This window comes from Lontra canadensis, unplaced genomic scaffold, assembly GCF_010015895.1.
Source record: "Lontra canadensis isolate GAN:19392208 unplaced genomic scaffold, GSC_riverotter_1.0 scaffold36, whole genome shotgun sequence".
Classification (NCBI taxonomy): domain Eukaryota; kingdom Metazoa; phylum Chordata; class Mammalia; order Carnivora; family Mustelidae; genus Lontra; species Lontra canadensis.
The window spans coordinates 3,032,894-3,056,133 of NW_022631030.1; the positions used below are offsets into that span (position 1 = coordinate 3,032,894).

A 23,240-nucleotide genomic window follows, 5' to 3' on the forward strand; every position below is an offset into this window, starting at 1 on the left:
CCGAGGCCCTCGGGACCTGCAGCTGCTAATTCCGAAGCTCTACACAGAGCTCTAGCTCACAGAACCTAGACAGACTCTTTGAAGATTTGGGAGTGGGGCAGGCCAGGAAGTTACATTAGAACAAGACTTAGTCCTCACCCCCTGGGAACAGTGTCTCACGATAGAAACACACAAGACGCACAGAGATAGGGGCGCACCCCGGGGCCCTCCCGGAGGGTCGGCTGGCAGCTGGGCTCATTTGACCAACAGTCCTTTCCCGAACACTGAACTGGAATGTCTTTGGGGGGACATTGTCGGTGACCTCTGGCTCCTACGAGCCTCCTCCTGTGTCACGACAGCAGATTCACCAATGGACATTATCTGCCTGGCCTCCAAGGCTTGGAGCCAACGTATGGAGTGCTTCAATGTGAGACTAAAGGCCGGAGTCCGTGTGACTGGAGCACAGAAAGGAAGGGTCTCATTCTACCTGAAGTCCAGGAAGGCTGCATAGAGGAGGTGGTATTTGGGTTTTGTGGGAGATGAAAAGGTAAGTAAGGGTCTGACCCACCCACACCCTCTTTGCCAAGTCCTTAGGTAGCAGCCCCAGAGTCAACCAAAGGAAGAGGTTAGAACCTTTGGTTCTCGGCCAGCACGCCCTCGGGGGAGCCAGCTGGACTCTTGGCTTCTGTGCAGGCCACGCATCAGGTTCAGGTCCTGCCACAGGGTGGAGCCCAGGCCCACGGACTGGGGAGCAGGGGGAGGCAGGAGGGGGAAGGAGGGGGAGAGGAAGCAGAGGAACTTAGCGTCCAAGCTGCTGGCCCACACATACCCCAACTGCCTCTTCAGCAACCATCGCTTCCCTCTGACCAAGCACAGAGTCCCCGTAGCCCTACAAGCACCCTACAAATACTCCAGCTTCTTGACACAAAGGAAAGCACTTAGAGCCACTAGGAAACAAAGGGTGTTTTATTCCTTTCTGTGGCTGAGAGGGTTAAGTCACAACAAGGAGAACAGCAGTCCCGGTCACGGCGGCGCCGGTCGGTTAGTTTCCACAAGAACACGATGGATGGGATGGGGTCTGGCTGGACTCTCCGTTCTCTATGACCTTCAACCTCTCGTTGTCCCCTCCACTGCAGGGCTGTGAGCGCCTGCTCAGTCTGTCTCTAACCTGCAGCTGGCCCGCTGCACCTGCCTCTCTAACCAGGGAAGGCGGGGCAAAGGGTGCGGGAGCCATCGCTTCCTCCCGGCCAACAGCATGGGGCCAAAGAACCCTGCTCTCCCAGCTGCCCCTCCCCAGAGTGCTGGCCCCAACAGAATGGGTCCCCTTGGCCCTCGACTCCCGGAGACCTCATTCAGGGACAGAGTCTGAGTCCAGAAGAGCTGGGGTATAGCTGGGGTCTCAGAAGCAGGGAAGACAGGGGAGAGAAGCAGGATTTCAGAGCCCATGGGGTTATTGCTGAGAAGATATGCAAGGGGCACATTCCCCAAGGAGTAGAGTAGAAGCCCCGGGTCCAGGATCCCTGGCTGCTCTGCCACAGGGATCTGCCACTCTGTGCCGGAAGCCCCAAGAGGAAATGACCACAGACGGGGCAGAGCCTGCCTGGAGGCAAAACTGGGCTCACCGGCACCTTGCTGTCAACTTCCCATGGCCAAGAGACCCCAGAACAGACTCAGGTCGGGACTGGAATACAGAAGCTAGGCTCTTGTGAAGGCAGTGAGAGAGGCCATGGAGAATGATCACAAAGGTGATGTAAACCTTCCCAAGTCCCAAGACAATGGAAGACCCCCACCCATGCCCCCTACCCCCACCTACACCCACCCCTCAATCAAGAGAAGGGACTGGTCTCTCAAGGGAAAAAGCAGACTCCCAGGAGTAGGAGATGATGGGGCCAGGGCACAGGGGAGTAGGGAGGGGCCGGTGGCGGCATGGCTCAGCACCTGCCCAGGAAAGCAAGTCTGGGGTCACTAAAATACAACATCACCCACAAACAAGCAGCCACAGAGACCACAGTCATCAAACACACACACAGACACATCACAGGAGGTGGACGAGACCGCAGGCCACAGGCAGGGGAAGGTGGGTGTTCGTTGCATCACTAAGTTGTGGACCGTGTTCCGGGGACGGGGAGGGGGCAGTGGACACACACGTTCTTGGCTTCTCCTGGGGAAAGATCTGCTGCTGAAGTGGCCGGTGTTCTTAAGCATCAACATTGGCATCTAAAGGTTGGAGCAGCTCCCTTCGGGTTCCGGAGGCTAAGCGGGGGAGAGAATTTAAATTAAAACACCACTTGGGTTCCTTCCAGGAATCTTTACCGGCTGTCTCCCTGCCTTTAGCACAGCCCCTGTGCCCCCTGAGACCACAGGATGAGACCTACTCCGAGCACCACATTCCTGTTAACAAGTAGACTACGAGCCTGAAACACAGGGAAAGAAGGTGGAGGCAGGGGAGGGGATGGCCCTCAGGAGAGGGCTTCTCTCAGCAGGGGCTGGAACCTGGGAGACATGGAAAGAAAACTGTTAAACCCAGGGATTCTATGTCAGGACACTCCCAGGAGTGGCTCACAGTCCCGAGATCTAAGAGAACAAGGTTTCTGAGGTAGTTCAAGTTTAAAAAAAAAGAAAACAGGACAACTGCTAGCTCATGCCTCCCGCCCTTGAGCCTCCCCATACCACTCCCAAGATGGGACCTGCCAGCCACCACAAAGGGACAGAACACTGGTGCCTGGACGCCCACTCCAAGATTAGCATCTATGGCCACCTCGCGTGTGGGCAATCACTGACCTTTCTGAGCCCATCTAGAATAGAAGATGGACCTAATGAGCCCTGTTCTGCTCACCCGCAGGGCTGTCATGAGGATGTAAAAGCACTAAGTAAAAAATTCACATGCAAGTATGCTCTGTCATTGCACTCATGGTAAAAGCTGGTGTACCAGGCATTTCGGTACCAGAAATCTCTTCGCTGACAATTCAGGATGAGATCATAGACCTGTCTATTATGCTTTCCGTGAGGCAGACGCGAGTGGACAGGAGACCGACCTCCGCACTCCCCGGGCCCCAGCATATTCTAGAGAGTTCATCAAGTGACATGGGCACAGACACAGAGGGGCGTGGTGGAAATGGCTGGAAGCTAAAGGGCCTGACTTCAAGTCCCACCTGTCACTTGCAATCTGTCTGTCCTCGGTGACCTCTGTTTCTTTTATCAATAAAATGGGGCTCAACCCCACCTGTCCTGCTTCTTCCGGCAGGCTTGAGTGTGAGTGTGAGTGTGTTTTGTGAGTATGTTTTGAAAACTAAGGCATTTGATGGTTATGACTCTCCTGTGTCCCTACAATGAACAATGGAAGCAAACGCTAAGCGGAATGCCCGTGAAGAGGGCACATGGAGGTAGGAGGGGAGGGGATAATACACTGTTCTCCCTAGTTTTGTGTAGATCTTGAAAGTTTTATTATAAAATGTTAATTTTTTTAAAAAAGTGGCCCTAAGTTACTTTCTGAATCATCATTAAAAGCCATTATCTTTATGCTCCTTTGTATCGGGAGTATTTCACAAACTGTAATTTGCCCCCAAGTCCTGCCCATGTGGCAGCTAAGATGACACCCCATTATTTGACCACTGCATTCTGCAGAGGTCTTAGTTCCCAACTGTTTACTGTGCATGTGTGGGGTGTCTCCAATGTTCCCGTCCGTCTGTCTCACTGGCCTCCCAGCGTGGCTCCTAGTAAAAGTGGTCCCGCTGCTCTTCTCTGAGGAATGAGCAGTGACGGGGCCAGAGGAAGACACAGGCAGGCAGAATCTTACCTTCCTACCCGAGGGCTATACTTCAGTTCTCTGCTTTCTGGGGCTCCGTTGCTAGGGGGGAAAAAAATAGAACCAATTGTAGAGAATGGACACCTTGCCCTGCCCAGGGGGCATCCACACCTGTGCCTGATATGGGGGGCGTCTGACCCGCACAGTGGAGAGGCGACTTGGCAGGATGTGGGGTCAGACAGACCCACATCTTGCCCCACTCCTTGTTAGTTCTAGGAATTTGGCACATTCCTTAACCCTGCTGGGTCCCTCAGTTATAAAATGTGGATAGTGATGTCTACTCCAGCAGGCTGTGCGCCCATGAAGTGGGGTCTGCCCGACACAGAGCAGCTGCCCCATACACGGTGTCTGTCATAAGTCGCAGCCTGTTTGGTGGCAGTGAGGGAGCACAGCACAGCAGAGGCCCCAGGGACCTCCTTCCTGGCACGGACATGGGAGCACATCTGGTGAGCTCTAGGGAGGCCATGGTGTCGGGCAACCAGCCCTCCCTGAGGTATATGAGGACCCGCCCCAATTACTTCCACGCCACCCAGGCTGGTGGCCAGGACACGTACCATTCGCAGTGATGAGGTTCTCCACCTGGGCCTCTTCATCCCCCGGAGCCCTACAAGAGGAGAGACACAGCCCTCCCGTTAGAGGTCCGCAGGGCAAACCCGCTCTCCTGGCCGCGCATGGCTGTCTGCAACCGGCCCCTCCGAATCACTGCAGGGCTGGAGCTCTCTCCACCAAAAGGGTGAATGGGGCAGGGGGAGAAGTCAAGATTGCAGGGTGCAGGGTCAGGAGAACTCACCAGCACCCTTCGGTGTTGGCCCCCAAGACAGGTAAGTGCTGGGCAGGAGACACACTCCTAGGCCTGGGGGCTTGAAGTGTGTGTCCTGCCAGACTTCAGATTTCTGAGGTCCAGTGCTACCCCTGGTTTTTATAGTGGATTCATGGGGTATGCCCCTTTATGGGTGGGGAGGTGAATGATAGGGAACCCAAGCTTCTCCTTAGCCAAAGAGCCCCATGAACAGGTGACAAGCAGGGACAGTGTCCCAGGTCCTATAGAGAGGAGGACCTCACAAGAGGCTCTGAGGCCCTCTGCTTCCCTTCTCCATAGCCCAGCTGTCTCAAGGGCCTCCAGACAAGGGTCCAGCACCTTCTGGCCTCCCTCCCCTTCCCAGTGTATATCAGAAGAGAGGCGGGGCTAACCCTGGACATGTTGACCTCTCTTTTGCCCCAGGATATGCCTGGCAATCCTCAAAACATCTACTCCTTACACACATGGCCTCTTTCTGAGATAAGAACCCAAAAGAACACTCATTTGGGCCCCTCCCTGTCCCCTCCTAGTGTCATCCCCAGATGTCCACAGACACAGCATCCTTACCGGGGCTTCTGATTGAAACTGCACTTGCATCTGCGACCTGAAAGGCAAAGAAACCAGCCAAGGTCATGTTCCTGGCTGGAGCTCAAGGTCCTGCTCCTGGCTTGACCAGAGTGGGGCTGCCATGTGGGACCACATAAAAAGCACAGCTACGTGTAGCAATCTTCTGTTGGAGTAGGACTCTTCTGAGCCAAGGTTCAACATTCAATGGCTTTACTACCCTACCACAGTCGGCTGGATCAGACCGGGCTCCATGCAGCCCAGGCTCATATGGGAAAGACAAACACAGGGCACGTCCCCGCGGGGCACTCTGAGGACATTTCCCCACGTTTGCCTCCTGGACACAGCGCCGGGACAGCTACCCTGCCCCTTCTTATTGTCCGCTGGTTCTCATCAAGCATTTACTTTGTTCGTTCCTCACTGTTTTACTGAGCACTTACTATGTGCCCCACGCTGTATTCGGTCCTAGAGATAACAGGGAGAATGATAGTCTCCTTCCCGCTCCCCAGGGAGAGCATGGCCAGGCTCTGCCACAGTTCTCTACCTGCTTAGCAGCTCACAGACACCCCTCTTTCAGAGCGCACAGGGAACAGACAAACTTACTCAGGATAAGGAGAATCCCCACTGAGAAGAGCACCACGGCAAACACCAATCCCCCAATCCTCAGCGTCTGGTAGTCTGCCAAAGGAGCAAGGGGGAGAGATGGAAGGGAGGGAAGGCGGAAAGGAGCGTGGTTTGCCCTCCCCAGGGCGGGGCTGCACCTCCCCCTCCCTAACCACAGTTCCCATCACTGCTCACCATAATGAAAAGGGTCCTTTTCTTCCTCCTGCTCAGCTGCTGAAAAAGTAAACAAGCGTGGGCAAGAGAAAGACAGTGAGATCTCTGATTCCCGAGTCTCCCCCAAGGCTCACAAGACTCACTTCCCACTGAGGGATGCCTGGGGAGGACAGCCCATTAACCAGAGATGCCTGGGGGAGCACCGAGGGGTGGGCCTTCCTGCTAGGGCCAGCCTAAGAGCCGAAGGGGGTACTGTCAGAGGCCCAGTGAGCTTCTGCTTCTACAGCACATCACATCCTTCGTATTCTCACATCATCCCTCGAGGCAGCGTCTAGAACCCCCTTGTTACACGTGGGGAAGCTGAGAAAGGAGGAAAGACATGTGACTTGCCCAGGCCAGAATCTAGAGTAGGTCTGGCTCCCAAGGTTCAGGCCTGAAGTCTACAGGGACCTGGAGGACTGGAGGGCTTAAAGCAGAGCCTGCTGGGCCCCGTGGCGGACAGGTGGGCAGGCTTGTGTAGGGTCTGGGAATACCCGCTGCCTTCCAGCACCTTCTCTGCCGACTAAAGTGGGGACAGGGGAGTCACTTATCAGCCACACAGAATGTGAGATCCCCCCAGCCCTACGGTCCCAAAGGGCCAGGACCTGGAAGGGTACTTACCACTGGCCAGGATGGTGGGAGCCAGCAGGCTGCATAGAAAGATCAGCACCGCCTCCATGGTGTCTGTGGGCGGAGGAGGGAACGTCATTCTCTGCACAGGAGACTCCCCACCCACCCCCCAGCCTGATGTGGGGGCTGAGTCAGGCTCCCAGCTCTGAGTACTCTCTACGCGGTGAGAGTTCAGGCAATTGAGCCGAAGTCGAGCGTTCACAGAGACAGTTCTGCGTACAGGAGCTCAGCGACTGTGACGGAATCCAGCGCCGTCAGCAGGCACAACGACTGACCCATTCTGCAGGTAAAGAACCTGAGCCTGAAGAGGTTTAAACGACACCTGTGGGAGTGAGCAGCAGAGGCCCAGTCCTCGCCCAGCTCAGGAAGGCCTCCACCACAACGCCTCTCCTATATGGAAGCCAGAAGACCCTAAGGGCTTTGGAAATGACCCCAGCGGCGCCCTCCTCCCCAGGCCACCCTCCTGTGGCCATCCCCAGTTCACTAAGACGTCTGGGACTTCCTGGCCCAGTTCCCCACAGGCACGTCCACCGGCAGAGTCGTTCTTCCATAAGATGAAGTGGCGCAGGTAAGCGGAGGTCTCCCTAGTCCAGCCAGCCACGTGGGGCGGGAGTCTTGCTGCTCACTGGTCTCCAGATGGGAAACCCTGAAATGCTGACAGCTGTCCCTTCAGTGACGCCTGACACCCTCACCTTGACCGGGCCCGAGCCAACTCCTCCCACAGGCTTTAGTTCACGGTCCTCCAGAAAGGCGGTTTGGTCAAACCAAGGCAGCACGGACACTGGCTCTCGGAGCCTCAGTGCCCTGACCTCTTCCCTTCCCTGGACTTCTGCTCATGAACTCATTAAGGCCCTGTCCCCGGAGCCAAGGACCCCAGGATAGGCCATCTGGATGGAGGCAGAAGGTGGCCAGGTGGTCCCTTCCAGGGACAGATTTCAGTGGAGTTACACATACCTCCTGCCGGGGCGTAAGGAACTGCGGTGATGAGCCAGCAAGGAAAAGCAGGGAAAAAACCCAAACCAGGAAAGCACGAGGCTGTCTTCCCTTTATCCAGGGGGTGACACTGGCAGTGGCCTGACCCCTGGACCAGTACGGAGTGGCCAGGACCATGCTTGCTCTGAAGGATCCTCCCTCTGACGTTCCCCACCCCAAGCGAGCAGCCCCGGGTGCCCTGCCCCTCTCAGCCACCAGAGGTCACAACAGCCACATCCAGAGCCCCGCGGAGGCCCAGCCGTGGACGGGGGAGGCCGCTTGGGAAGTGTGTATCAAAAGGCAGTAACTGGCTTCTAATGCCATCTCACCTAATATTGGTAATTCTTTGCAATTTTACATACCTTATATGTATAAAAATGGAGGTAGCACACACATATAACGAAGCACAGCAACAAGATCAACACCCATAATGCAAGAACGGGACCTTCACTGACACCTGCAACAGCACACCTGTACTTTCCTCCAGCCTAACCCCCGGCCTCACTCCCACAGGGGAACAGCACCCTGGACAGCAGACACCCATACCTGTGTCATCACTCCCTTGTTGTTCTTCAAAGACCTTTCTTTTTAAAGATTTCTTTCTTTCTTTCTTTATTGGAGAGAGAGAGAAAGCACGTGAGCAGGGGGAGGGGCAGAGGGAGAGGGAGGGAGGATCTCTAGCAGATTCCCTGCTGAGCCCTATGCAGGGCTCCATCCCGGGACCCGGAGACCATGACCTGAGCCGAAACCAAAAGCAGGACACTGACTGAGCCACCCAGGTGTCCCAAAGACATTTTTTTAAATTAACATGTAATTCACATACCATGAAACTCATTTAAAAGTGTACATCCAGCACTTTTGGGTATCTCCACAAAACTGTGCACCCACCATCGCTAATTCCAGAACACATTCATCACCCTGAAAAGAAACCCTGTCCCTGCCAGTCACTCCCATTCTGCCCTCCCCACCTCCCACCCCAGGCTCGGACAACCCCTGATCTACTTTCTGTCCCTGTGGATTCGCCTGTTCTAGACACTTTATGTAAAAGAATTGTCCAATATGTGCCCTTTGGTATCTGGCGTCTTTCACGGAGGAGCACGTTTTCAAGGTTCATCCGTGTCAGGCGTCAGAACGTCACTCCTTTTTACGGCTACTATTTCAGCATATGGCTGACCCTCCTGCTCTTCTTCTTAAAAACCTATTTATTATGCAAGAAATAAAATGGTGTTTAATGGAGCTTTTTTTAGCTTTGTAATTACGACATGTTGTTGTTTACAGGGACTGGCTATTTTTGGTTCACGTGATGTTTCTAAGTTTCATCCACTGTGACGTGACCATAGCTCATGCGTTTCTGAAGTCGTGCAGTATCCCATCATGCAGATTAATTATTCTGTCCATGCTCCCACCAGTGGATATTTTTTTGTTTTTCCTATTTTGTGTGATTGTAAATAATGCAGCTGTGAACACTTTCTATATGCTACCCAGGGCACACATGCAAGGCACTGTTTTTCAAATTTTTTGCCATCACTTTCATATGAAATACTTTTTAAAAAAGATTTTATTTGACAGAGAGAGACACAGCAAGAGAAGGAACACAAGCAGGGGAGTGAGAGAGGGAGAAGCAGGCTTCCCATGGAGTAGGGAGCCCAATGCGGGGCTCAATTCCAGGACCCTGAGATCATGACCTGACCCGAAGGTAGAGGCTTAACCCACTGAGCCACACCAGGCGGCCCTATAGTTTCCCTTCTTAAAATAAAATGGCTAGACCCATGAATGGGTCACTGTGCAGTAGAAAATGCATGTTCTAGAGACAGGCTGAGGAGTGAGGTCACTGAGCTGTACAGTAGACAAACTGTCCACCTTACAGAATACTTGCAAACTTTTTTCCAAAATGACCATGTCTGTTTCCACAACCCACCAGCTGCAGGACTGTCCCTATTTCCCTGCATCCCTAACAATATTTGGCATTGCCAGACTGATTAATTTCCGCCAATTGAGAGGTGCAAAGTGAGGTCTTCATTTGATCCCTTAGTGATGGAGTTGGGAGTCTGTTTATTTGCCATTCCTGTTTCTTCATCAGCGATGGCTTTCATGACATTGGCTCCTTTTTTTCAAGTGGGTTAACATGATTAGTATACTATCCATTTATTATTCTGGATATGAAATCTTTGTCATTAAGTACTGCAAATGTCTCTTCCCAATTAGTGGTTTGACTAATCTTTTTCATCTTTTGTTACTGTCATGTCATGACCAGAATGTCTTAATCCTAATGTAATTGAATGTGATGATTTTTTGATGCATCTGGTGGAAGATAATCTTTGCCCAAGTCAGAAGGAATTTTCTTCTGGACATTTTACAGCTTTGCCTTTGACACTGAAATCTTTATTCCACCCAGAATTGGTGTTCATGTAAGGCAGGAGGTGGGGATCTAATTTTTTTTTTTTTTTTTAAGCAGGGGATTTCCAGGTTTGGTTGCTTGTTTATTTGTTTCCTTTTTTTAAAAAAATATTTTATTTATTTATTTGACAGATAGTGATCACAAGTAGGCAGAGAAGCAGGCAGAGAGGGTGGGGAGTGGGGGTGGGGGGAAGCAGGCTCCCCGCTGAACAGAGATCCCGATGTGGAGCTTGATCCCAGGACCCTGAGATCATGACCTGGACCGAAGGCAGAGGCTTTAACCCACTGAGCCACCCAGGCGCCCCGGTGGGGATCTAATTTTTACTAGCTGTCCTGGCACTATGTGTTGGCAACCCATCCCCTCTTTCCTCTGGAATGGTCCTGCTGCTTCCATCATATACCCGGTTTCTACTCAGGTGTGTCTGTTTCTGCGACTCCTTTTTTGATCTGTTGGTCCATTTGTTGGCTCCAGCGTCAGAATCAGTGTCTCAGCTGGTACAGCCTGATAGTAATCTTCCCATGTGGTAGAAGAAATTCCCCTCTTCATTTTCTTCTTTCTTCTCTTTCTCTTCCATCAGGAATATCCTCCCTATTTTTGGTCTTTTGCTCTTACATAGAAATTTTAGAATCAGCCTGTCAAATTCATCTAACACGACTGAGGATCTCATTGCAAGATATCTGTGTGTAGAACCACCCGAGGAGAACCGGTATTCGTGTAATCTTGAGTCTCTTTTCCATAAAAACATCTTTTCATTGGTTTACGTCCTTTTTAATGTCTTATAATGGTTTTATAAATGCTTCCACATCGGTCTTTCTCATCTTCTATTAGATTTCTCCCTGGGTGCCATATTATTCTTATTGCTATTTTAAATGCTATCCTTTGTGTGTGTTTTCTAACTTTTGCTAGTACAGAGAAAGGCAATTGATTTGTACGTATTGATCTTAAATCCAATCTCACTAAATTCTCTTAATATTTCTAATAATTTACCTGTGGATTCCTTTGGGTTTTCTCTGTGGACACATCACCAGTAAATGACAGTACTGTCTCCTCTTTGCTGATGCTTACCTTTTGTTGATTTTTATTTCTTGTCTTATGTCCTGCCAGGCCTTTCCGTAAAATGTAGACTAGAAGCAGGAGTACTGGACACGCACACATGCAGTCATGTTAGTGGTTTTACTTTTTACTTGTATTTCATTTTTGTGTGTATTTTTAGTTTTTCCCAACCTTACTGTGATGTGACACCTAACAATATGTTAGGTTTAAGGTGTGATGATTCATTTGATGCTTGTTTATGCTGCAAAATATTGCCACAATAAGATTAGTTAACGCCTCTACCACCTTACATAATTACCTTTTGTGTGCATGGTGAGGAACAACAAAGAAAATGTGGCCTAAATACAACGAAATATTGTTCAGCCATCAGAAGGGAATTATGGATTTTAAATAGATTTCTTCTAATGTTTTATAAGTTCCCCCTCTAATCCTGGTTTTCTAAGATGTTTCTGTTTTACATTATTTACGAATGAGTGTTCTACATCTACAGATTTGACCTTTAATCTATCAATGAAAGAAATTATGTGCGTGGATTATCTAATGTCAAATCACCCTTGCATTGCTGGGATAAAACCAATGTATTGTCTTCTTGGTAACCTGATGGTTTTGGTTCGCTGAGCTTTTGTTTAGGATTTTTGCATTTCTGTGCATGAGTAAGACTGGGCTGCAATTTTTATTTTTTTGTACTGGCCTTGCCTGGTTTGGGTATTGTGGCAGTCCTGGCCTCACAAAACCAGTATTCCCTCTCTTGCTCTTCCCTGGAAGAGGTGGCAGAAGACTAAAATAATCTCTTCTTCGAACGTCCGGTAGAACTAAACTGTGAAATCATCCGACTTTGTCTTTCCTTTGTGGGAGGATTTTCAGTTGTCTTTTCTACTCATTAATGGCCATGAGACGCCTCAGATTTCTCTGCTTGAGCATATTTAATGAGTATGATTTTTAGAGCAATTTGCTCTTTTCTTCTTTCAAACTAAATGCCATACCGTTGTTTATAGTATTTTCTATTTATCCTTAGCAACCAGTAATTTCTGTTGGATCTGTGGTTATGTCTTTTTTTTGCATTCTTCACATTATTTGTGATGACTCTTTTTTTCCCCCTTTTTTAAAGATTTTATTTATTTATTTGACAGAGAGAGGGATCACAAGTAGGCAGAGAGGGAGGCAGAGAGAGAGGGAAGCAGGCTCCCTGCTGAGCAGAGAGCCCGATGCGGGGCTCGATCCCAGGACCCTGAGACCATGACCTGAGCTGAAGGCAGAGGTTTCATGACTTTACGACTCTCTTTTCTTCATCAGCTCCACTAAATGTTCACCTATTTCAAGTCTTTTCAAGAACCTGATCTTGGTTCTGCTGATCCTCTTCACTGTGTTTTAAAGATTTTATTTATTTACTTGACAGACAGAGATCACAAATAGGCAGAGAGGCAGGCAGAGAGAGAGAGGAAGAAGCAGGCTCCCCGCTGAGCAGAGAGCCCGATGTGGGGCTCAATCCCAGGACCCCGGGATCATGACCTGAGCTGAAGGCAGAGGCTTTAACCCACTGAGCCACCCAGGTGCCCCTTCACTGTGTTTTAAATTGTCCTCCATTCTGCCCTTATGTGTTCTCTGACTTTATTTACTCAGCATCTCCCTCTACTGGTTGAGAAATTATACAAGCTATTTCATTACCTTTGGAATTTAACCTTTGGAATTTCTTTGGAATTTCACCACAGGTGTTTGCTATAGACCGAATGTTTGTGTCCCCCAAATTCATGTATTGAAACCTAATCCTCAATGGGATATACTTGGAGATGGGTCTTTGGCAGGTGATTAGATCCTGAGGGCAACCCTCATGAATGGCATTACTGTCCTTATAAAAGAGAGCTCTCTGGCTCCTGGGTGGCTCAGTCGGTTAAGTGTCTGCCTTCGATTCAGGTCATGATCCCAGGGCCCTGGAATCGAGGTGCAGGTCGGGCTCCCAGTTTAGCGGGGAGTCTGCTTCTCCCTCTGCCCCTCTCCCCAGGATGTGGTCTCTCTCAAATAAACAAATAAAATCTTTTAAAAAAAAGTTTTTTAAAATAAAAAACAAAAGAGAGTTCTCTCGCCTCTCCCACCAAGTGAGGCCTCAGTGAGAAGATGGGTCACCTGTGAATCAGGAAGTGGGTTCTCATCAGACACCAAATTTGCCAGCACCTTGACCTTGGACTTCCAGCCTCTAGAACTGTGAGAAATAAATTTCTGTTATTTATAAGTCACCTAGTCTATGGTACTCTGTTATAGCAGTCCAAGCAGACTAAGATAGTATTTGATTTAACAAAGACTTTTAAAGAGTCTAATGTTAAAAGGTATCAGAGTAACTAAGCATAATACCCTTCCTGAAAATTTTTTTAAAAAATCACCTCCCTCCTAATATATATGCTATTATTATAAAACGTTCAGTTCTTTTTTAAAATTCTATGACGTGGATATTAGTATTTATGTTTCATGGAAAGTTTGTTTAGATTTACCCATGTGTATGATAGCCAGCCTTCGAGATGGTCCCCAGAACCCCTGGGTTTGAGAGCCTTATATAGTCCCCTTCCCCACTGCACCATGTGGCCAATAAAACACAGTGGAATTGGTATGTCACTTCCAATATTGGATTACAAAAGGCACCATGGCTTTGTTTCCTCTCTCTCTCTCTCAGATTACTTGCTCTTAGGGAAAAATCACCTGCTATGTCTTAAGGATGCTCAGTATCCCTGTGGAGAGGCCCACGTGGCAAAGAACTGAGGACCTCAGCTCAAAAGCTTCTAGGGAGTAGACCTGCCATGAGCCAAGTAAGTGAACTTGGAAGTAAGTGAACTTGGAGGCAGATCCTCCGCCTTCCACATGATTGTTCCCTGCCGCTGACAGCCTGACGGCAACCGTGTTAGCGACGCAGAGCAGAACCGTGGAGCCCAGCTGCTGCTTCATTCCTGACCTCCGAGACTGTATGAGATCACAAACGCTCTTGTTTGGGGCTCATTTGTTATGAAGCAGGAGATAACTAATACAACGTACCTACTAACTGTTCTTCATGATTCTTTTTGATTCTTAACCATTTGTCAAGATATTTCCTTTACTCCTCAAGAAAATCTTTCTAGAATTTTCTTTAATGAAAACCTATTAGTTACAAACTCAATTTTTATGCACCTGAAAATGTTTTCATTTCACTCTTCCAGGGCACAGACTCAGGAGTGATCCTAGTGATTTTGACCTACCTCTAGTGTTCCAGCCTTAGTGTAGTGCCCTCATCTTGAATGGGGACAACAGCTGAGACTGCCTGCTGGCCAAGAGAGGGATTTTTGGCCCCTCACGAGAGTAGAAAAGACACATGTAAAGGGTTCCAGGGCCCCCATTACTGTTGTGCATTTCCCTCAACTCCCCCCAAATCCTCTCCATGCATGATCAGGTTCAAGCACACTGAGCACACACTGAACCCTAGAACGAGGCGTACTCTTCTGGGCTCTGCCAGGGATAAATAGGTAAACAAGACATAACCTCGGCTTGCAAGTATTGGTGGGGTCTGGAAGCAGAGGGCTCTGGTATATCAGCAAGAGTGAAAAAAGCTTCACAGGAGGGAAAGGCAGAGGTAGAGACTACAAAAGAGAGTCCTTCAGGGCAGGGAGAGAGAGAGAAGGGAATACAACAGGGGACCTGGGACAATCCCATGGAGGAGCGGACATTTCAGCTGGACCTCAAAAGAAGGATGGGATTTTTGCTGGACAGGGGCAAGAAGAGAGAAACTAAGGGCATTCTGGCAAAGGCAATAGCATGAACCAAGGCCGTGAGAAGGGAACACGGGAAGCAGGGCAAACAACTAGTACTCAGTGCAAGTTCTAAATTCAGTCCAAGTTGCCCCTCCAGGCACTCCACGGTGATGGCCTGAAGGGGCTACCGCAGAAGGACTCTGAATAAGGTCCCTCAGGAGAGAGGGCCTCCACCATCAGTAATGCCTGCATAGCACAGGAGGAGGCTGGGACAGCAATCGGCCAAGTATGTGCCATTTTTAGCGTAAGCTACCTTCCAAACAGTGAACAGTCCTGTTGAGGAAAAACATGAAGGGTGGATGGTGAGAATTCTTATAAGTCAGAGGGTGGAGAGCCTCAAATGCCAAGCTGAAGAGGAAAGACCAGTCTTTGTGTTCTGAAGAAAGCACTTCTGATCGAGTTACAGTGTGCTCAAAGAAATACTGTTACAGATTTGGAAAGTCACCAACTCCCTGCTCCTCCAAGCTGCGGTCCAGGCCTGGCCTACACCAGCCACACCTCAGCACAGGCCTCCTCACGGTGCCGCTTGACCCCTACGGCCATTTTTAAGTCTCGTTGGTCCCAGTGGCATTGCCCCTGAGACAAGAGGCCAAACACACACACACAATGTTCTTCTCTCACTGCTGCACCGAGAAACCCATCTGGGCCTCCCCTCCCTCCCACACAACCGCCCCTGGTGTCCCACGCCCTCCCCAGCCCTCCCAGGTACCACACATTCCTCTCTCCCAGACAGGAAGCAGGGCTGCCTGCGGCTGGCTAAGGGTGGGTGCCAGAAGAGGGGAGGTTAAGAGGCAGTAGAAGTGACAAGTCTCCTTTCCAGGCCACAGAGTCTAAGGGAGTAAATAGAAGAGGGGGTTCAGGAAGGCACATGAAGCCCCATATGCACGGCAGACCCCAAGTCCCTGCGTGGGGGTTCCTGAGGACTGGGCTCTCCGGTCAGGGGTCAGGACACGTCGTCACCATGAGGCACCGGACCCCCTCCCTCCACCTCTCCCCAGCCCGGAAATTCTAGATCCTTTAGGCCACCCTTCCCAGCTGGCTGAAGGGACCAGCCACAGTTCGCTTCCTCTGTGGCATCCCATGAGAGAATTCAGGTTTCCACTCGTTTCTCTTCCCCTCCTTTCTGTGTTCTGTTATCCCAACATCTGTCAACGGCTGGCATTTCAGGTGGCAGTGGCCCTTCCATGTTAATTTTGTTCCCTGATCTCCCTGCCTTTTGCACAGTTGCTTTCCGCATGTGCGAGAGAAAGCACTCAGAAGAGTCTCTCTGGCAATTATCTTTCCATTCTGAGTCACATAATTTCACATAATTGCTGGGCAAAAGCTGCTCTGAAAAAGAAGCCACTGGTTGATGAGGGAGCCGCGTGCTCTATTAGTTTTGATTCCATGCAGCCATGAGGGAGATCAGAATACCAGCTCCATTGCGAAAATAACTCCGAAAAAACCGCCCCAATGTGCACCGGCTCCCGATCACAGTGGGACTCGATCGGCTCACGCTCATCCCTGTGTCCCTCCACACCCCCCACCCCAGCCTCACGGCCCATCCGTCACATGCATCTCACCTCCTTGCCTGGCTTCAGGCTCTGCCCATCGAAAACTTGCCCCGGGGGATCACCAAGACCTGGGTCCCCGCAGGATTCCCCGAAGAAAGCTGAGCCCCTCCTCCCATCCCTTCCAGACAAGACATGCTGAAGGGGACTCTTGATGGGGTCACAGAACACAGGGACCCCATTGTTTAGGTGAACAGGTTACCCTTGACTGTTACCGTATTCCCCAGGGACGTGATGTAGCCTGTGATGTACCCAAATCCGGAACAGAGAGGCCTGGTAAGAGAAGACGGCATTGTGTATAAGCAGGATAAAACTAAGCTGTGCGGTTTACCAGATGCAGCTGGAGTCACAGCACACCAGGGTTAGAAGGACGGAGATAAAAGCTCTTCTTATCTGAGGAGAGTGAGGCAGAACAGGGATGGAGCCTATGAGCACAGCTGGTCAGGGCACACAGGGACTGGGAGGTGGGCAGGCCAGGCTTGCAGGATGGGAGGCCATGAAGGCAGCAGGGAAGAAGACAGGGCACCGGCAGGAAAGGGGGCCACCGGGGCAATGAGAGGGGCCAGGAGGAAAGCCCCCTGCCAGGCTCCTCGGCTCACCGGGGAAGACCACCTTTGACCAGAGACATTCAGGGGGGCCGTGGTGGCTTCTGGAAGGCGAGCAGTGGCATCAATCCAGAGAGGGCCTACGGAAGGTTTGGAGCTCAAGTCTTAGTCTCTCAATGGGAGGGCGAAAAACAGGAGGGGGATAAAAAACTAGAAAAAAAATTTTTTAAATAATGGAAAAGTCCTTTCTACTTCTGCTGGCCCTGCCGCGTGGCCGAGCTGAGGGCAGGCGGCATAGCTCTGAACAGTCTAAGGCTGGCAAAGGACTACAAAGAGAAAAGGTCCAAGACTAGAAAACATCACCAACAAACTGGTCTGATTTACCACAGAGAGGGGGGGTCCTCCATGTGCCTAAGACATTGACTGGTAAGTCTTACAGTTTGGCAGGCAAAGGACAAGGTCATCTGATCTCTTTGTGCCAAGATCCCTTTGGAGACGGGGGACAGGCCCTAGCGGCCTTTCCAGGCCTCCATAGCCCGGGACTCCGTGAAAGGGCTGTGTTGCACCTGGTGAGTGGGACCATTACTTCTGGGTTACACGTGCCGATGAATGGGGCTGCGGACATGGCCAGCACAAGCCACCAGATACTGCCCAAACCTGGCGTTTGGCTTTGGAATGTGCTGGACCTTATGAGAAGTTAGGTATGATAATGTCTCAGCTGGAAAGACTGGGATGTTCTTGATCTTCTCTGGTACCCCCTTCCACGGATGATGTCTCCCTGCCTCCCCATCCATGCCAGGGCAACAGGCATCCTCGGCCCTCAGACAAACCACCGCTCCCCCCTCACACACAGAGACCCTTTCCTGTCTAACTGCTCCTCACCTTCCGGCTTCCTGTCTTGGGTGCTCTGGCCTAAAGCTCTCTTTGCTTTGGGGGTTTTATGTGCCAGAATAAAGAGAAAGAAAAGAACAAAAGGACAGTCATCATCTACTTGACAGCTGTGTCTGGAAGAGCTCGGAGGGCACTTTTCCACACCCCTTCCTGCCGAGCCCAGCTCACCTCTGGCTCCTTCTCTGCTTCAAGGTGGGGTGTTTGCCCCTCACCTCATGTCCCCTGGGACCAGTCACCTGGAAACAGGCCAGGACCACACGGTGGCCTCAAATCACCAAATGGATGCCCTAAACACTGGCCTTGAAGCTCCCCATCCCAGTGACCCAAAACCATGAGCTTCATCACCTGCTTCTGTAAAATATAGGCTGCATTGGTCCTCTTCGGCCCCTTCTGGAAAGCAGCTTAGATCCCCCTCCTCTTATGGCTACAAGACCCAACTGCAGCCTCCCTGCCTGGACGCCTCTGGGTGGCGCTGTCCAGCCCCCGCCCCCAGGCCAGTGGACCCCCACGGGGGGGGGGGGGGGGGGGGCGGAGGCACGCGGAAGGAGCTTCAGGATGCAAACTTCCCAAAGAGGGACCCTCAGGGGCGGGGCTCCTTGTAGCTCACAGATAGCCCAGTCCCCACTCACGCTGCGCACTTCCCGGAGCCCAGCCTTGACGAGAGCATGAAACGGAAGGTGGAGGAAAGATAGGGGAGTCTTCTAGGTGGTAGGGAGCAGTGAACTTGGTGGTAGGAATGAGCAAGCTGCTAGCAGGTGGGGATTTGGGGCTGGGAACAGAGGCGTGCCTGGAACACAGGAGTCCTTCTATCAACTCCGTGGAAGGAAATGCTAGGAGCTAAAAAGTCTGCGAAGGGAAGCCCATATCTGAAGCCCAGTCTAGGGGCCTGGACTGGTACAAGAGGTCATGGCAAATAGCCTATGAGGTATATTCCCATCAAACCCATTTTAAAGACAAAGAAACTAAGGTGACAGAGAGCAGTCCCCTGGAAGGTAGGAGGATTCCAGACTTCAACCCAGCTTTGTCGGCTTCCTACTGGGAGCCCAGGACTCAGCCCAGGGGAGAGCTCACATCCTCTCGGTGGGCTACCTGCACTGCAGCTGCCCAGGCAGAGGGGAGCCCACATCCCCAGGCAGTGGCACCCTGCTCCTTGCTCCTCCCCCAGCCTCGTGGGCTGAGCTCTGCCCAGGGGGCCACGACAGAGGGCCTCCGAGTGAACGTTATCAGCCAAGCTCCCCAGCATCTCCGGCTTCATCCATATTCATACACTGAATATGAGCTGCCTGCCAGCTCGCCCTTGAGGGAGAATTTATAGTCCCTTGTTGGACAGAGAGCTGTTTACTCAGGAGGGTGATTTTTTTCTTTTTTAACAGATTCCAGAATTCTGCAGCTGATTAGGGCGCACTTGTGTCACGCCAAGAACTCTTCTCAGTGGTTTAAATATCCTAACTCATTTCATCCTTACAGCAGTTCCAGAAAGTGGCTATGATTAGTATCGTCCCCATGAGACAGATGGAGAAACTGAGGCCAGGAAAGTCAAGTAACTTTTGCCCGAGGTCCTAGAGCTGGAAAGTGGCAGAGCCTGGATTTAAACCCAAGAAATCTGGCTCCAGAGTCCTTGCTCTGAACCACTCTACTGTCCTGCCACTCCACCTCACAGTGGTTTTGTGGCCTTGAACGAGTTACTCTACCTCTCAGAGCCTTTGCTTCTGAAACACAGAACAAGAATAGTAACGTGCATCTCAGGAGCCGTGAGGATGAGAAGAAATCACTCTGGTGCACGGGCCACTACGGCCGCTCTGCCCACACCCTTCCCTTCCGAGAAGGGCATCTTCTTTTGGAGTGGAAGGGATCCTCCCCCACTCCAACCCTGTAAGTCTTCCCGCTAGAAGCAGCGGGTCTGAGACCTCAGTGTTCTTCCAGGGGCTGTCCCATCATGGGAACCAAGGGAAAAAGGGTCAAAGCTGCCAAGCTGGGAGGTGTGGGGGTCAGGGAGGCTGTGGGGGTGTCAGCCAGCAGCCTACAGGGGAAAAGCCAGCAGGGAGGGAGGTATGGGGAGAAGGGCCCGGGAGCAGGCCCGGGCTGAGTGTGCTCTGGCCCTCCAGCTCCCACGTCAGCGTTGCCCATCCTACAGTTTGTCTCTGAATAGGATACCTGCCTTGTCTGGCCAAGATGGAGTTGGGTTTCTGCTGTTTGCCATGAAAAGAGCTGTCCTGGGGCAACTGGGTAGCTCAGTCGCTTAAGCATCTGCCTTCACCTTAGGGTCATGACCTCGGGGTCCTGGCATGGAGCCCTGCGTCGGGTTCCCTGCTTGGTGGGGAGCCTACTTCCTCCCTCTCCCTCTGCACCTCCCCTGCTTGTGCTCTCTCCTTCTCTCTCGCTCTCTGTCAAATAAATAAATAAATAAATAAAACCTTTTAAAAAATAAAAATAAAAAAGAAGGAAAGAAAAGAGCTCTGTCGTGTCAGTGCTGAGTTCTGTGCTGGGCAAACAAGACCGCTCTTCAAGCAACAGCTGTTGATATTATGACCGTTATCACCCCCAACTCCTTCCCCTCCATGTTCTCCGACCTTCCCGTGGGAAATGGGGAAGAGAAAGAGAGAAGGAGCTGGAGCTGAGGAGTAAAGGGCCCTGGTCCCATCCTCTCACTTCCCTGCCTCTCCCTCCAGCCATCCTCCAGCCTCTGGAAGGCTCCAGTGGACTTCTGACTGGCTGGGAGGGGCCTCGGTGCACAGCACACAGGCAGAGTGGGCCTAGACAGGCTCCAAAGAGAGCCACCGCCTTGTCCTGCCCCAAGAAAAGCCACTGCTGTCACCCAGCACCTTGGCCAGGTGGCATGGGGACAGCAGGTCTCCCCGAAGCAGCCAGAGCTTGTGGTGCACTGTCCACAACGGGGCAGCCCCCTTCCAGAGACACAGTGGTGAGATACACACTGGGCCCGCCCGAGGCAGCAGAAGAGGAAGGAAATCCCAGAGGAAGAGAAAGTGAACAGGGGATATACCCAAGGGGAAGTACGGGAGAGGCCGGCAGAGGAGAGACAAACAGGCCACATGATGAACCGAGGTCGGTCAGGGCCTGCGTCCCCGCAGAGACCCAGTGCAAGGCAGGGAAAAGGAGGGACACATGGCAGAGCAGAGAGGCGGAGACTGCGGAGAGAAAAGGCAGTCTGCTCTGGAGAAATCTCAAACAAACCTCCAAGCCACTGTCCTCCCCCTGAGGCCCTCATGGGCCTCCACCCTCATGGGGCGACACCCAGTGCCTGCCTCCAAAGCCTCCAGCCTGACCCTGCATGCCAGAGTTGGGCAGATGCTACAGAGATCAGGGAAGGGCAGAGGCATTGCTGGGCGGGGTGGGGGGGGGGTCAACAAACAGACCACGGCGGCTCCTGGGAGGACACCTGGAGGCCCTCCTACCCCTCCAGGGCTGTTACCCGATGGAAGGCCCGTGCTCTCTGCTGGATGGGGTGCGGGAGCCTGAGGCCCAGCCCCGATGCCCAATCTTCTTCCAAACCCAAAGTCCTTCTGGGAGAAGCCACTGTCTCTACGAGAAGTCCCTTCGGTGTGTCTCCCTGAGAGGGTCAGGCCCTGAGACTCACAGGCAGGCCAATCAGACTTCTGCAAAACCAGGGTACCATGCCTAAGGCAGCCTAGTCCCCCCTACCTCTTGGGTTTAGGGGCACTGAGACAAGATATACCAGGACAGACTCTTCTACCCTGGACCCCCAAGTGTGGCTGCTGCGAGAGAAAGGGGGAGCAACTGTATTTCATACGTCCTGCCCCCAACCCAGTCCTGCTCCCTGCCCGTGGTGGCCGAAGGGGACAGAGGTGGCCACAGTGGTGTTGAAGACACTGATTCTTCGTAAGATAGCCTACTCCCCAGACAACCTCCCAAGACTAGCCCAGAGGCTTAACACAACCGCGTATGCTGCTGGGTACCTGCCATCTTGGAGATCAGAAGAGGCAAGGCCCCCCGGTCAGCTGACGGGCCCATGGCCCCATGGAGAACAGCGGCATTGCAGGTGTCATCTCCTAACTCTGCAGATGCCCAGAGCTAGCCAGTCCGTGTGGCAACGCATGCGGACTCGGGGAAATGAAAATGCTGACGCTGACCCAAGCCCAAACTGGGCTCATCTGATGGGAGTGCTCCGACCCAGGCCAGAGCGAAAAACCAGGCTGAGGATACCCCCGATAATGTTAGCGAGGTCTAACTTCAGCCAGCAAAATGTCGTTTTTGTTTGTTTGATTCTGCCCACGATTACTGATGCCAGGGTAAGGCTGGGACCCCAGAGCCCGGTGGGAAGAAGGGGGAGGCCCAGCCCATCAGCCATCTCTCTGCCCCCTCCCACCCAGCTGAAAGCACCCTGGTCTCCGGTCTCAGCCTCTGCCCTCACAATTGTTGCCTGGCCTGCAGAACGTCAGCTCTGCAGCTGCAGCCAGGCGCTGTCCCAGGCCCGCTGGAGGTGATCCTGCCCATCGGGTCTGGGGAAGCCAACAGTACTAGAGGCCCAGCCCTTGACAGCCTTTTGGGGTGGGCTGCCCAGCTGCAAATCGGTATCTCTCTCTCAGTTCAGAATTGGACTGGGGTAGAGAACTCACTCCTGCTCCAAAAGAGATCCACACCCACAAACTTCTCCCAAGGGAAGATGTTTTCATTTCACCAAAGGCTTTTTTTCAAAGGTAAAGAACTTCTAACCTTAAGGGTCACGTCCAGTGTCGCCCGAGTCTTTAAATCAGATTGCTTTCCAAACAGGGGCCATCTGCCTGCACATAGTGGAGCAAAGAAAGGTAACATTGCAACAAGGTGCAGCTCTGGAAGGAATGGTGCTGATTTCCTTCCGGGAATCAAGGTAATAAACCTTTATCAATGGCCTACTTTTGACAGGAAACGACCCCTGAGGGTAGTACAATGACACAGTCCCCCTCCGGGAGCTTACCCACCCAACCCCGCCCCCGGCCCCCAGCCAGTCCTCAGGGTCTCCTCCCGGCCTCCCAGCCTCCACACTGTATCTGGGGCAGAGGCCAGGCTGTGCGGACTCCAGCAGTTATCTCTCTGATCTGGCCTTCTCTTCTGTTGTTCAAGCTACTCCAGAACGTTCACTGCTACCTTCCCAGCGGTCACAGGCACTTGCCTCATACGACAATAGCTGTTCCCACCTTCAACCCACTCCTGTCTGTCTGTCCCAGACTGACTGCTGCCTGATTAATCTGTCTCACAGGTATTCCGATCACTACGCTCTCAAACTCAAACCCATTCACGATTCCCCAGTATCCCATTCCTTTTTTTAAAATAGAAATTTTTTCTTGAGGCATGTAGCTACCTTTAGGTCTATCCCTCTTCTTCCCTTCTAGCATCTTCTCCCAGACTTTCAGCTCAGACAGTCGACTCCTGTCTCCTGCCAAGGGTGCCATGACCTCCAGGCCTCTGTATATTCTGTTCCCACCACTTGGAATGCCCTTCCCTGATGCTCAGCC

At 51.9% G+C, this 23,240-nt stretch overlaps 1 protein-coding gene across 2 annotated transcripts in view; it reads right to left on the minus strand.

The window, feature by feature from the left end:
• Window positions 1-1,532: 1,532 nt before the first annotated feature.
• Window positions 1,533-23,240, minus strand: part of FXYD6 (FXYD domain containing ion transport regulator 6) — a 29,683-nt gene continuing 7,975 nt past the window's right edge. Inside the window, exons 2-8 of one of the 2 annotated variants that reach the window (XM_032868598.1) lie at window positions 6,585-6,647; window positions 5,946-5,984; window positions 5,751-5,825; window positions 5,151-5,187; window positions 4,339-4,388; window positions 3,776-3,826; window positions 1,533-2,232 (exon numbers count right to left, since the gene is read on the minus strand). In XM_032868598.1, coding sequence (XP_032724489.1) covers window positions 3,798-3,826; window positions 4,339-4,388; window positions 5,151-5,187; window positions 5,751-5,825; window positions 5,946-5,984; window positions 6,585-6,642 — 288 coding nt within the window. In that variant the 5' untranslated portion in view covers window positions 6,643-6,647 and the 3' untranslated portion in view covers window positions 1,533-2,232; window positions 3,776-3,797. The remainder of the gene's footprint in view (window positions 2,233-3,775; window positions 3,827-4,338; window positions 4,389-5,150; window positions 5,188-5,750; window positions 5,826-5,945; window positions 5,985-6,584; window positions 6,648-23,240) is intronic. The other variant, XM_032868597.1, reaches the window with a different exon arrangement.